Source organism: Carcharhinus amblyrhynchos, chromosome 8 (genome assembly GCF_965287045.1).
Source record: "Carcharhinus amblyrhynchos chromosome 8, sCarAmb.v2.hapA, whole genome shotgun sequence".
In the NCBI taxonomy this organism is placed as follows: domain Eukaryota; kingdom Metazoa; phylum Chordata; class Chondrichthyes; order Carcharhiniformes; family Carcharhinidae; genus Carcharhinus; species Carcharhinus amblyrhynchos.
The window spans coordinates 71,941,415-71,954,619 of NC_137331.1; the positions used below are offsets into that span (position 1 = coordinate 71,941,415).

At 39.8% G+C, this 13,205-nt stretch overlaps 1 protein-coding gene across 10 annotated transcripts in view; it reads right to left on the reverse strand.

Annotated features, from left to right (window-relative positions):
* dtna (dystrobrevin, alpha) overlaps positions 1-13,205 on the reverse strand; it is a 195,408-nt gene that overhangs the window by 23,639 nt on the left and 158,564 nt on the right. For 6 of the 10 annotated variants that reach the window (XM_080194256.1, XM_080194252.1, XM_080194251.1 and 3 more), the window contains 4 exons: positions 10,989-11,077; positions 8,914-9,027; positions 6,066-6,162; positions 4,063-4,228 (listed from right to left, as the gene is read on the reverse strand). In XM_080194256.1, coding sequence (XP_080050382.1) covers positions 4,063-4,228; positions 6,066-6,162; positions 8,914-9,027; positions 10,989-11,077 — 466 coding nt within the window. Of the gene's footprint in view, positions 1-4,062; positions 4,229-5,541; positions 5,563-6,065; positions 6,163-8,913; positions 9,028-10,988; positions 11,078-13,205 lie in introns of all 10 variants that reach the window. The other 4 variants (XM_080194255.1, XM_080194253.1, XM_080194250.1 and 1 more) reach the window with 1 other exon arrangement.

The window sequence follows — 13,205 nt, forward strand, 5'->3', positions numbered from 1 at the left end:
AAAAGTGAGATGTAGCTCTTAGGGTGAATTTTCAAGAAGGACTAAGATACAACTCTTGAGTGTCAAAGGATATGGGGGACTTTGGGATCAGGAATTCTGGATGATGAGCCATGAAACTGGCTGCTCTGATTCCGATAATATAACAGTGACTACACTTCAAATGTGCTTCATTGTTGTAAAGCGTTTTGGGACTTTGAGGTTATGAAATGCAAGTGTTTCTTTGAATCTTGCGCTCTCAGTCACCAGCTTAGATCCTGACACATCCATATACATTGAAGGGCCTAGAAGCAGGATCTTCATGTGATGAATCACTGGCATGAGTGTGTCGCAATTAGGGCAAAGTGAAACGATAGTGCATGTGCCAGCTCGCCAAATAGCAAGGTCACACAAGTTCTGCAGCAGAAACCTTAAGTGAGGAACTCAGTAGGGTGACATACTGCAATTAGTGGTCATGGATGCACCCAGAAATGTTTAGTGAATTGGAAGACTGCAAGAAAGTCTGTGTTCACTGCCAAGGAGCATGAAGTGATTGGCACTAACCTCGCACAGTGCACTGCACAAGAGTTTGGAGCCCATTCTTTTGAAAGTGGAAGTGGTGGCCTACTTTGTGAAAACATATGCAAACTCAATCATGATGCAGCAGGCCCAATGTGTTAGTTTTGATTACAGCACAAAGCAGAACATAGGAATCTGGGATGGAGCAGCAGGAATAGGCTCTTTAGCCCTTCGATTGCTTTGCCATTCAATAAGATCATGGCTGATCTGGTTGTGGTCTCAGCTCCACATTCATGTTTGCCCCCCATAATTCTTTACTTCCTTGTGCATCAAAAATCCACCTAACTCAATCTTTAACATATTCAAGGATCCAGCCTTCACTCTTTTTGGGGGAAAATAACTCCACAGACAAGCTATCCTATGTCTGCATGCTGCCTCAAACCAATTCTGGTGTCATTCACTACTTTTGCAATTGGATCAGCTCATCATGGACAGCCCAATGAGAAAGGGGATTATTGTTTGCCTCCACCCTTCTTGCCCCTCCTCAACTGCTCACAGTACACTGTGGTGGGACCAGCTTTGCCTTCATAACAACAAAAGTTGTGCAGGATGCAGCAGTCCACAACAAATAGTACAGCAAGGTTGCCCCAAGGCAGTGCAGGCAGTGGACACATTACTTAAGCACCTAATGATATCTTTATGTTGTGTGGCAGCTGCCTCCATAAACTTAACATGTGCAAAACATGAACTGCATTCATTCCAACTGCTGCAGAAATGAAAAGTATAGTGTTCAGGGTGGGCCTATTTCCTGCACTCCCTTTAAAATGTATTTTTAATTTCATATTGCCTTCCCTTATTCTTCATTTCAAAAGATAAAACTTCACAACTCCATGCATTAAACTTCTGTCTGTCCATTTTGCCAGTCTGTCATTCTGAAGCCTATTACTTTCCTCTTGATTCTTTGTTACATTTCCAAATTTCATATCATCTGCAAACTTTGAAATTATGCCTATATATCCATGATCAGATCATTAATATATATTAAAAAGAACAACAGTCCTGGTCTTAACCCCCAGGGAACATCACTGTTTATGTTCTTTTAGTCTGAAATATAACTATTCATCACTATGTTCTGTTTTCTATCCCTTAGCTAATTCTGTATCTTACTTTGCCACTGTTCCTTCAATCTCATGAACTTTAAGTTTGCTAACAGGGCTATTTACATAGAACACTACAGCACAAACAGGCCCTTCGGCCCACGAGTTGCGCCAATCACATCAACACCTACCAATCTATAGACCTATCTATAACCCCCAATCCCATTAAACCCCATATACTCATCCAGAAGTCTTTTAAAAGACCCCAGCGAGTTCGCCTCCACCACCACTGACGGCAGCCGATTCCATTCACTCACCACCCTCTGAGTGAAAAACTTACCCCTAACATCACTTCTGTACTTTCCTCCCCGCACCTTAAATCTGTGTCCTCTCGTAGCGACCATTTCAACCGGGGGAAATAGCCTCTGAGAATCCACGCTATCTATTCCTCTCAACATTTTATAAACTTCTATCAGGTCGCCTCTCAACCTTCGTCTCTCCAGGGAAAAGAGTCCCAGCTCCCTCAACCTAACTTCATAAGGCATGCCTCCCAGTCCAGGCAACATCCTTGTAAATCTCCTCTGTACCCTTTCAATAGCTTCTATGTCTTTCCTATAGTGAGGCGACTACTTTATCAAAGCCTCTTCAAAATCCATTGACGCAACATCAACTGCATTGTCCTCATCAACCCTCTCTGTTACTACATCAAATAACTTATTCAACTCAGATAAACACAATTTTTCTTGAGCAAATCTGTGCTGTGTTGAGCTGACTTTCATTTATTGAACTATATATTTCTGAACATCAATTAACCTTGTCCCCAATTATTGTCTCTAAAAGGTTCTCCACCACTAACATTGGGTTGACTTGCTTGCTCCTTCTTTATCCCTCACCCTTTTTGTAATCTCTGACACGAGCTCCATATCCAAGGAAGATTGTGGCTATAGCCTCTGCGATTCTTACTCCTGTTTCTATCAAAAACCAGCCTGACTGGGTGACATTTCTATTCTGAGACTCCTAATATTTGTACACCGCCTCTTTATCTATTACTAAATTATCCAATATCAATACTGCCTCTGGCTCTGTCAACACATTAGCAGGATCCTCTTCTCTCATGAAGATAAATGCTAAGTACTTATTTAGTATCTCAGCCATGTCCTCTGACTCCACAAGAACTAGTCCTGTAAGCCACTTTTCAGCCTGACCTTTCCTTTGACTCTCCTTTTACTTTATGTTTTTAAAAGACCTTGTATTAGTTTTTAATGTCAGCTGTGAATTTCTTCATATATTCTTTCTTCAAACACTTTTTTTTTCTTTGAGATCCACTCTGGACTTTCTATTTTTGGCTTGGATGTGTTACTGTGTTATTAGCCTTATATGTATCATGGACCTTTCTCCACCTTTATTTTAACCTTTTATATCTTTAGTCATCCCAGGATTGCTGGCTCCAAATGTTCATTCTCCACCACCCTTTGGAACCTTGCCCCCTGCCATTGGATGTGCCTGTGCACCAGTGCACAGCCAAGTTCTTGCAAGGAGTGAGGTGTTGGAGGAGGAAACCTTTTTTGTTCATGGGCTGTGATTATCACTAGCAAAGTCAACATTGGTGGCCCATCAACAGCTGCCCATGAGAAAGCGATGGTGAACCATCTTGTTGACAGCTGATGTATGTACAACCACAGTGTTTCTGGAGAGGATGTCAGGTATTTGACCCAGTGACAGAGAAGGATTAACAATATAGTTCCAAGTCAGGATAGTTTGCGGCTGAAAAGAGAACTTGCTGGTGGTGTTGTTGTTTCTATGCCTCTTCTGCCATTATTCTCTTTGGTGGTAGCAATTACAAGTTTGGAAAGGGTTGGTCAAAGGAATCTTGTTGGTGCAGTACATTTGCAGATGGTACATATTACAGCCAGTACATATTACAGCCATTATGCATCAATGGTGGAGGGTATGAATGTTTAAGGTGGTATTGGTGTCAGGCTTCTTGAATCTTATTAGCACTGCCCCTGAACTGGCAGGGTTGCTGAGTGGCCAGGAAAAGCTCCACCTGACTTCACATTCAGACAAGTTATAAAGGAAAAACTTACCCTGTCTCCATCAGCCTTCTCTGGATCCTGTTAAGGACCACTGATTGGCTGCTATTGACCAGGAAAAACAGATTTATCTCCCTAGTTTTTGTGGAATTTACAGAGTCCTGGGCAGGCTTTCAACCTCTGATTTGCATATTGAAGGTACTTAATACCTCGTTCAGGTTGGCTCCAGAACTAATTGGATATTGCCAGGTGTCAATTTGGCATCTGATGCAGTTCTGATCGCTGGTGGAGATACAGGAGTGGGTTGTATTGAAGTACAGAAAATTGTGCCAGGAAAACGATCATTCCATGCATCATACTTCCGAAAAACAGGAAGAATAAAGACCAATTTCTCCCCAGTATCCACTTTTACAGCATTAATTTTGAGAGTGACTCACTCTGTGCAAATGCTTCCTGTACATCTCCTCCAACCCCTGTCAGTGAGTCCTGAGGTGTATGAGTTGGAGTTGAGCAGGCAGAGGTTGATCTGATAGGCATTGGAATAGGAACAGACCGACTAATAGTGTGACTTGGTGAAGAGCGAGGGGATCCTGCCCCCTGAGTCTGCAAACAATCAAAAAAATTGTTACTGCACTTATATCATTCACACAGAAGACATCTAACTTTGGGTATAATGGCAGTTGCGAAACACTAAAAATCGGCAGCCAACCCACCATTTTCAAATAAGTAATCAAGGGTCAATTAGGCTCTTCAGGCCAGTTGACCTTGATAATATGGTTTGCCACACCATAAAACATTTGGGGCGGGCAGCAGTGGGCAGCTTGAGTTATAAAACAACTTCTTCAAAGGGCGGTAAGGAAGGGACTTCCATATTCACATCCTGCCTGCCATTTATTAAAAGTCTATAGTCTGACTGCAGGAATCCAGCCCTAAGTTTCTTTCAGAATGCAAATAGTCTGTTGGCCTTCATTGCAAGGGAGGTGGGGTATAAGAGTAAGGAACTCGTTGCAATTGTGCAGGACTTTTGTGAGACTACATTCAGAGTACTGTATACCATTTTGGTTTCCATACCTTTGGAAGGATATACTTGTCATAAAGGGGCTGTAACAAAGGTTCAATAGACTCCTGGGAAGAGGGGTTTGTCCTACAAGGAAGTATTGAATATAAGGTGCTTATACTCTGGACTTTGGAGAGTTGATCTCATAAGATTCTGAGAAGACCTGATAGGTAAATACTCAGAAGTTGTTTCCCTTGGTTGGAGTGTTTACAGCTTGTCTTGGGTTAAACAACTGAACATTGTGAACTGAAATGAGAAAGTTCTTCACCAAGGGTTGTAATTTTATAAAATTTTCAACTAAGAGGGCTATGGATACTCAGTTACTGAGTATATTCAAAGCTGACACTGACAGGCTTTTGGACTCTAGGGGAATCCAAGAATTTGGAGATCGGACTGGAACGTGGAGTTGACATTAAGAATCAGCCATGATATTATTAGACGACAGAACAGACTCCTTCTTCTGTTCCTCTATTATGATCTGGGAATACACAGGGGTCAGGACATATTAAAAATAAGCTATATGAAGTAATGGCATAGTAGATGTACATATACTTCCCTGTACTTGTATTTATTATAAAGAATCAAAGCACAGAAAAGAACAGAGTTTTATAATACAGTCATGCTCTCATAACTAAAGCAAGTGTTTAGTTACAAATCATTAATCATATCAATCCAAATTCAATCTTTATAATTTCAGATACATTAGTATCAATTGCCACACTAAGCTCAGCTTATTGCAGTAAAAGCAAGTATTTTAATTTCTACACAGCACAGGCAGAGAGCAAAACAAAGCATTAGGGAAAACTCAAATAATTAATGAAGATGCAATGATTGCCCAAAACCAGATCAGGAAACTTACTTCCTGTCTCATTTCTTCTTCCTATTTGGAAGTTTAAAAATGAAGTACTGTTTAGACAATACATAATCATGTGATTCTTTAAATGTTCTACAGAATTAATTTATTTTTAAATGAGAGAGTTTCTAGCCAACTAGTACATCTTTATAAATTTGAACAAACTATATTAGTAGTGAATATAAAGGCAAAAGAAATTGAATAAAATAATACTCTTAGATGAATTTCTCAGAGCCGTGTAAAAAAAAATTAAGTTATGGTGACAGAGTGAGAGCAGCTTCAAGAAAATTCCCAGCTCACATCATCTTCCGAACCTCAGTATAGCCAGACTAAACATTATGGAAAAGAAATCCATTATCCTTCACGTCAATGACATTTGCTAATGTCTAACATTATACAATTGTTTACTATGATATATTTTTAACTATGTCAAAAAGACACCCAGTTTGAGAACATAACTGCAGTCATCAATGTCATCAATCTGTTGCATTTTGTTAATCAAGCTTTCATTTTACAAAAAAAAGCCTTACTTTCAGTAACTTCATCAGGCCTTCCAACTGAACCATTAATTCTCGGCGGCTTTCTTGCAGTGCTGACATCCTTTGTTCTAACTCGTCTTTTCTCTGCCTGTGTAGTGCAAGTCAAAAGTTACCTTTTAATTTAACACACATTCACATCAGCTTTTAAAAGGATCTTTCTTCATCAACATAAACAAGTCTACAATATTTTATCTGATTCAAAAGATGATGTTAGTCAAAGTACCTTGTAGTGCCAACAACCTCCTCAAAATTTATTTAAAATAATTAGATGTTTTCAGAAAGCTGTAAAGGTGAAGATCCAATAGGTTAACATTCGTGTTTTGGTCACAGAAACAGCCAAATTTACCATGGTCAAGAGCAGCAAAATTGAGCACTTATTTCCTAATGTTTTCTTGGTGAAATCTTTAGATCTTACAAAATTATTTTGTGAATCCATCAAATTTCATATTATGCTTGTCAATACTCCATGATATTGCACATTATAAAAATAAACCATATGATTACACTGAATATACGGCATGGCAACAGGCAATTTTTCCCAAACCTCACAGGATTCAGCTGCAGCTTTGAAGGACTGACTGGAACAGGGGATGAACAATTCACAGGGGTTTGCATTGTTCAGTCTTGCTTGTTTACCTGAATATCTTCCCGCCATATTTGCAGCATTATCAAAACTTCTCCCGCAACAATTCAGATTCCACATCTTGTTCAACTTTTTCAGACAGTGTAATTTTTCCAGAAATTGGCAAGACTAAGTCATCAGATAATTCATCCATACGTTTGGATGAGGATGAATGTGGAATTACTTTTGTGCACCATTCAATATGTCAAACTTTTTGAAGTAAAATGACAAATTGCCCTTTTGCCAAGGATTGTTCTCTTGGCTATCTTCAATTTTCGGCGTTTTTTCTGCGTTTTATCTGCCAAGTGTCACTTCATATTAAGTGATCTTTCTCGATATTAATGAATATGAATTTTCAAAAGAGCAGCCTTTTTTGTCCTCTTGAGCCGTAGAAGTCGAGTTGCCCCACTCCCCTTGCTCTCAATGATGGAACCATCATTTCCAAATGGCTAGTTGGCTCATTCACCATCTCCCTCATGGCTTTTTTTTGCCAACTCGCCTGGTCTAGGCAGTGCCTTGCACCTCACCTCAATTACCTCACCTTATTGCTGGATGGCTGCCTGTCAGTGGCCTGACTAGCCCTCGTCAGCCCTGGCCTGGGGGGGCAAGTTGTCCCCATTTCCCTTGACGATGGCTTGCTTCCAAGTCCCGACCACCAGCTGGCCCACCACCTCCCTCACTTGTGGCTTTTTCACCAATTCACAAAAAAGTTGTTCAGTAAACACAGGAGGTCTTCATCTTGACTGCTGTCTCTCTCCCTCCTAGTTACTTCAATGTTCAGTAGTGTTTTCTTGCTCTAGGGGACTCAACCAGAGTCCAATATTGCTCTGTATTGCCTGTTGATAGGAGCCTATCAGGCTCTGCATCATACCCACACATGCCGGTCAGCATGGGCACCCCCCCCCCACACACAATTGGCATGGGCCCAGTGTTTACACATGGTGTGTTTCATTGCAAGTCCGCCACTGTCTTACAAGGAAATAGATGGGTTCATCGGGACAAGCGTATGCCTCTGATAGCACAAACCCACTCCCATCTAGCGAACAATTCAAATGTTATTGAATAGAATCAATTTCCATTGCATGGACAGAGTGGGAATTAATAGGGGAATAATGTTCAGTCTTAAACACAGAGACAAAATAACACACTGGAAGGTATGAATGGTTATGGTACTCGGCGATGAAAATTACTTTAATGAAAACATCAGTTATAAAATAACTCCAGGAAGTTTAGCCTGTTGCGGGATATATGTTGGGCTGGATATTCCCTGGTCCTTCTCCTCCTGGATGCTGGCTGCTAAGGTTGTGGCTAGGCCACTGTTGCTGTGCCTGAATGGCCTGTTTGTGTGAAGGAACTGTACTACGTCTAGTGGCAGACTTATTTTTGGAGGATTGATAGACGAATCCTGGTTTAAAAGACTGAAGCCCTATTGATGGCAGATTTGTGTTCAGACTCTGTTCAGAAACCATTCTGCCACACCTTTGCTCTAATGTCCTAAACACAATATGACATGCAGTATCTATCATGCATAGAAATAAGGATCATAACAGAGTTTCCGAGCTAGATTCAAAATTTTGGCACCAGTAAGATTCACCATCTTATAATAACTTCAAATCTTTGGAGCTCTTCCCCAGCTTAGCCTATAAGTGTCTGCCAAGAAGTTCACTTTACTGCCCCTAGATGTGCCATTATGGAGCAAGTACCTACCACTGTGATGTAAATGGCCTGAATCAAAGAACTCGTTGGGTGTGTCATAACTACTGAGGACTGGGATCAAGGGTTTTCTGACTCATGTTCTATCATAGCACATCTCCTCTATCCTACTCTGATTTAGCTAGAACAATGCAAGTGAGTTCCTCACCTCCATGGATCCCAATAATTTTATTTTTAGAATTTGTCAATAAACTAAAGAGAACAAGATTGAAACCCCGACCCTCTCTCACCATCCATACACAGCGTGGAGAATGCCATCAAAACTTAACTGTGCAATGAGCAATACTGTTAAGCTAAAATCCAAAACATATTTTTTTCTCCAACCTTTTCTGTTGGAAATGGAAAAAGTTTTCTGCAGTGGTAGAAGTAAGGATGGGCTGATGGGGTGGGGGACAGTGAAGGACATAGGCAGAGGAAGGGTTGGACTGAAAATTTTAAAGTAGGGGAGAGCAACTGCCAGTGACTGACCTTATCACCGGACTAATTAAATTTCCAAATACTTACCTAAGGATCCGGAGCTCTGCTAGGAGGGTGGGATTCTGTTGCGCCTTCTCAGGTGTGGGCTGAGATGCCTGCTCATGTTCTAACCTCAATCTCTGTATCTCTTGCAGGATTTCTCTGACAAAAGACATACATATTTGTGGCTTTATATTGACACAGACAAATTAATATAGAATATAGTACATTTCTGGTATAGCACTGCCATTAGATTGTTTCAGAACTTAGTCAAAGCACATCAAATCTTTCAGCAAATAGGTCTTTGCACTGAACTATTAGCTTGGTTCAGTTCTTGGCATGTTCCTGTCTAAGCTAGAGAATTTATGGAAACGCAGTGCATTTTGGTTAAGGGGAATACAAACTTCAAATTTAACAGTGCAATTATCTGTTTTATTGAACAAAATCCCATCCACCAGTTCAACAGGATGATACCACTGCATCCCTTCCTTCAGCTTTCCATATGACTTGGCTATTCTAATAGCTTTTACCTAACTTAGAAAAAAGTGGTGCATAATGTTTCCAATAAGGTTTACCACTTAAGAGGGAATTCCCCAAACTGAAACATCACATATCCCTGTGGAAGAGAAATTGTGCTTATAAAGGCGTACAAACAGACTACCAATCTTCTTTCTTATCTGGCCTCCTATTTCCCTTTTATTGTTCATTTTTGTACTTGTATCTTTAAAAGCGTTTTCTTCAATATTATTCTCTCAATTTGACATATTCCTCTATTGGAGTTCACTTTTTTTGTGCCTCTCAATTACCCACTGAACTCCAGACTTTGAATCTTATGCATTAAACCTGTATTTTATGTATCTCATATTTAAATACCTCCCACAGTTTTTCCATTATTTAATCTGTCATTTTTTTTCTATTCAATGAATCTGGGTGAGGCCATCTTTCATCTAGCATCGCTAACTCTTTGTTTGGACAGATTCCTGGAGGTTTCAACACATGATTTTCTGCCTCCAACTATCCTGTTTTCCTAAACGTGCCACATTTATGTTCACCCTCATGGAACACCTTTTTATGGATTGTTTCCCCAATATCCAACATCTTTTAACTAATAAACAACTGTTGAATTGGTAGTAAAATCTACAAGTTTAGAATATGCATCAAGTATGAACATCAAAAACACAAAAATGATGGTAGTTAAAATGAACGCATCTGAAGAAACAGGAGTGAAGATTGAAGTGGATGGTACCACACCAAAAGATAAATTTGTCTATTTAGGACAAATGATAACAGACAATGGCAGATGCAGTACCAAAATTAAAAGAAGGATAGAGATAGCCAAAAGTAATTTTATGAAGATGAAAGATGTGTTAACAAAAAATTCAAATGTGTAACGAGGAAAACCACTCAGAAGATGCTACATTCTATCCACTTTCCAAAGTGCCTTAAAAACCTGGACAATAAATAAAGACATTTCTCCTGGGGAATGTGGATGCTAAAAATTCCATATAAAGACCAGAGGATCAATTAAGATGTGCCAGAAATTGCAAAAACAAAAATAACTCTTAAAGCGACATCCAGATAAAAAAATGCCAGCATTCCGGCCATTTGATCAGAGCTGAAAACCTATTGAGATCTATCCTAAAGGACAAAGTCGAAGATAGCAGAAAGAAGGGTCGACCTAACCATAGCTGGAAGGCGTACATCCCACAGTGGATGTGTGAGGAAGGTGCAAGGCAGATTGAGTGTGACATACTAAGACAGCACATTTCCTGGTAGGAGTAGCTACAAGAAGCAGCGGCAAACAAGTGTTTAAAAAACTTTTATCTGGACACTTGGCATTTTTTTCTGGGTTGCATGATTTGAAGCCCTGTCTTGAAACATAGTCGTTAAGTCCCAGAGAATGCAAAGCAGAAATGGAGGTTGGCAACAATTTCATTCCACTGAAATCAGCTGATCAAATTAAAATCATTATTCCTCATGAGCTCGCATACCAAAGCTTGCTTGCTATCCTTCTTTATAACCAAGAATTATTTTTAGCACTGTGTCCTTCCTTACTGGACATGTAACATACTGATTAACAAATCAAAAGGACATAAAGGTGGAATCAAGATTGCATCGCTTACCTGTTCTTGTTTTCAAGTTCGGCAATCAACTGCCGCTGCTGTTTATTTGCATCTATGGTAGAGGACAGATCAGTGGGAGTACGTTGTTGCTAGAAAGTTGAGAAAAAAATTATTTTAGGCTGCATCAAACATTTGTTTGTTAAACAGATAATTGCAGAACCCTTTTTTTCTCATCCATGTTGGATACACAATTAGTATTCTTTCACAGATCTATCACCAAGAAAGCTGATTTCTTTACTTGAGCACCTCGAGCGTACTAAAACAAGAATGCACTGAAAATATTCTCCATTTTTAAGGGTGCTCCTTAACCGCAGATCAAATGAAGAAGATTAGAATCAAAAATGGGATTGATTATAGATCCGTCACTCAGTTGTGATATCAGCACAGCATTTTCATTTCAATGCTAGGGTTATTTTGAAGAAAAAACTATGAAGCTGTAAAATGTTTTGTTTGCAACAAAAAGATTTGAGAGATTTAACTTTACTAAGACAAACTAAAGCAGCAAGGATGCTGCAGTGAGAATGGTATGAGAGACTATAAAGAAGTTTGTTTAAATTTGTTATCTGTCTGAAGAACAGTTTTTGAAATGACATTTGAGGTCTTACGATTTCAGGCAATGAAACTGAGATCAGCAAACCTCCTGGTTCCCTGCAGCATGGGCTTGGGAGATTTCAACTCCTCGGCCTTACTTAAACGACTCAGATTGATCTTTATCTCAAACCTTGGAGGGGAATGATGTGCAGGCCATGCTTTTGGAAGCCATACTTTGGGTGACAGGAAGCTGCCACTGGGGACCCAAAGGGTCAGTCCCGAGCAGTCAGGCAAGTCTATCTTCAGAGGATTGGGCTCCTGAGGCGTTCCACAAGAATATCATTAAGAATTCTATTGACAGGTTTCATTGGGAGGTTTTGGGGACTGGGCAGACCATTAATAGGTTAATAGTTATGGTAATGAATTAGTGATGTGCATCATGATGTAACAGTGACATCAGCAGTCATGTGCAAGAGATTCTGCAGAGGAAATGGAATAGTATGTACTCAAGAGAGATGTGCTTACTAAGTAGCTCATCGTGTATGTAATGAATATAGAATAAACAAGGTAGCTTTGAAGTAACCTGCCTGAGTCAGACTAGAGTTACATCAAAACCTCCCTGCATAGGTTAAGGTATGAAACAACATACCATTGCCCATCTGCAGTTAAAAATGTGTCCAAGGGATGTAGTTCAGTATGTAATTAGGTCCCACTTGTCTTGGGCAGACACCCAGCTGTGTATGAGCTAAAATGAGGACGGCATGAAGCTAGCAGGGGAGACTCAATGATCAGGCAGAGGATGCGGCTAACCCACTGCACTGGACGTTGCTGATGCCTACGATCATGGTTTTGCATTTGTAGAGTAAGAACCAGGGTGGCCAATGATGTTAAACCAAGGCTTCACCTGATGCAATTTTTTTTAAAGCCACCTTGGCCTTTTGACTAAGATGAAGTTCAGATCTAGCCCAGGAAGGGTGGTGATGCCTCAAGCTGTCAGCTTGGACCTTGTGTTGATGAAGCACAAGATGGAATGTCTATCTTGTCTTGTCAGCTTGGATCTGGCCTATCCCTTATTTAGGGACTCTGACTGGACTTAATTGGCTTTTTTGATTAGGGACAAAATACCAAGTGGTCAAAAAAAAGTGGCATGAACAGTTTGGGAAGGGTGGGTTGTGTTCCACAACTCCATTTTAATGCCTCCTCATGCACTGTTATCAGCTGGTGGGCAGGGTTAACATTGGTTCTTTGACTTTTATTTCCTTTTTTTATGTAAATATAAATTTTAATTTAAAGGCTGAACACAGAGCCTTCTTGCATCAATTAGCCTTCATTTTGAAATAGGCAGTTATAAAGTACAAAAAAAGTTCTGGAATGTAATTAAATTAATTCTGGTCATGGGAAGGAAATTGGGATTAAGTATATAAAAGCTCTTAATGTCTCAGAAAGGAAATATTTTTAGCTATTCAAATTACAGAAAAATATATTTTGTTAATGGTATACCATGAAATGTCTCCAGAAGGCTGTACTTAAAACGAATGAACCAGAATAGGTCAGATATCAAACTTCAACTCACATTTATGTGGTGCCTTTGACATAAACATTCCAAGGTGCTCCAGAGATGTAATCAGATAAAGGGGATGAGGACGAAAGAAAATATTAGGAAGGATGACTGAAAGGTTGTTAAGG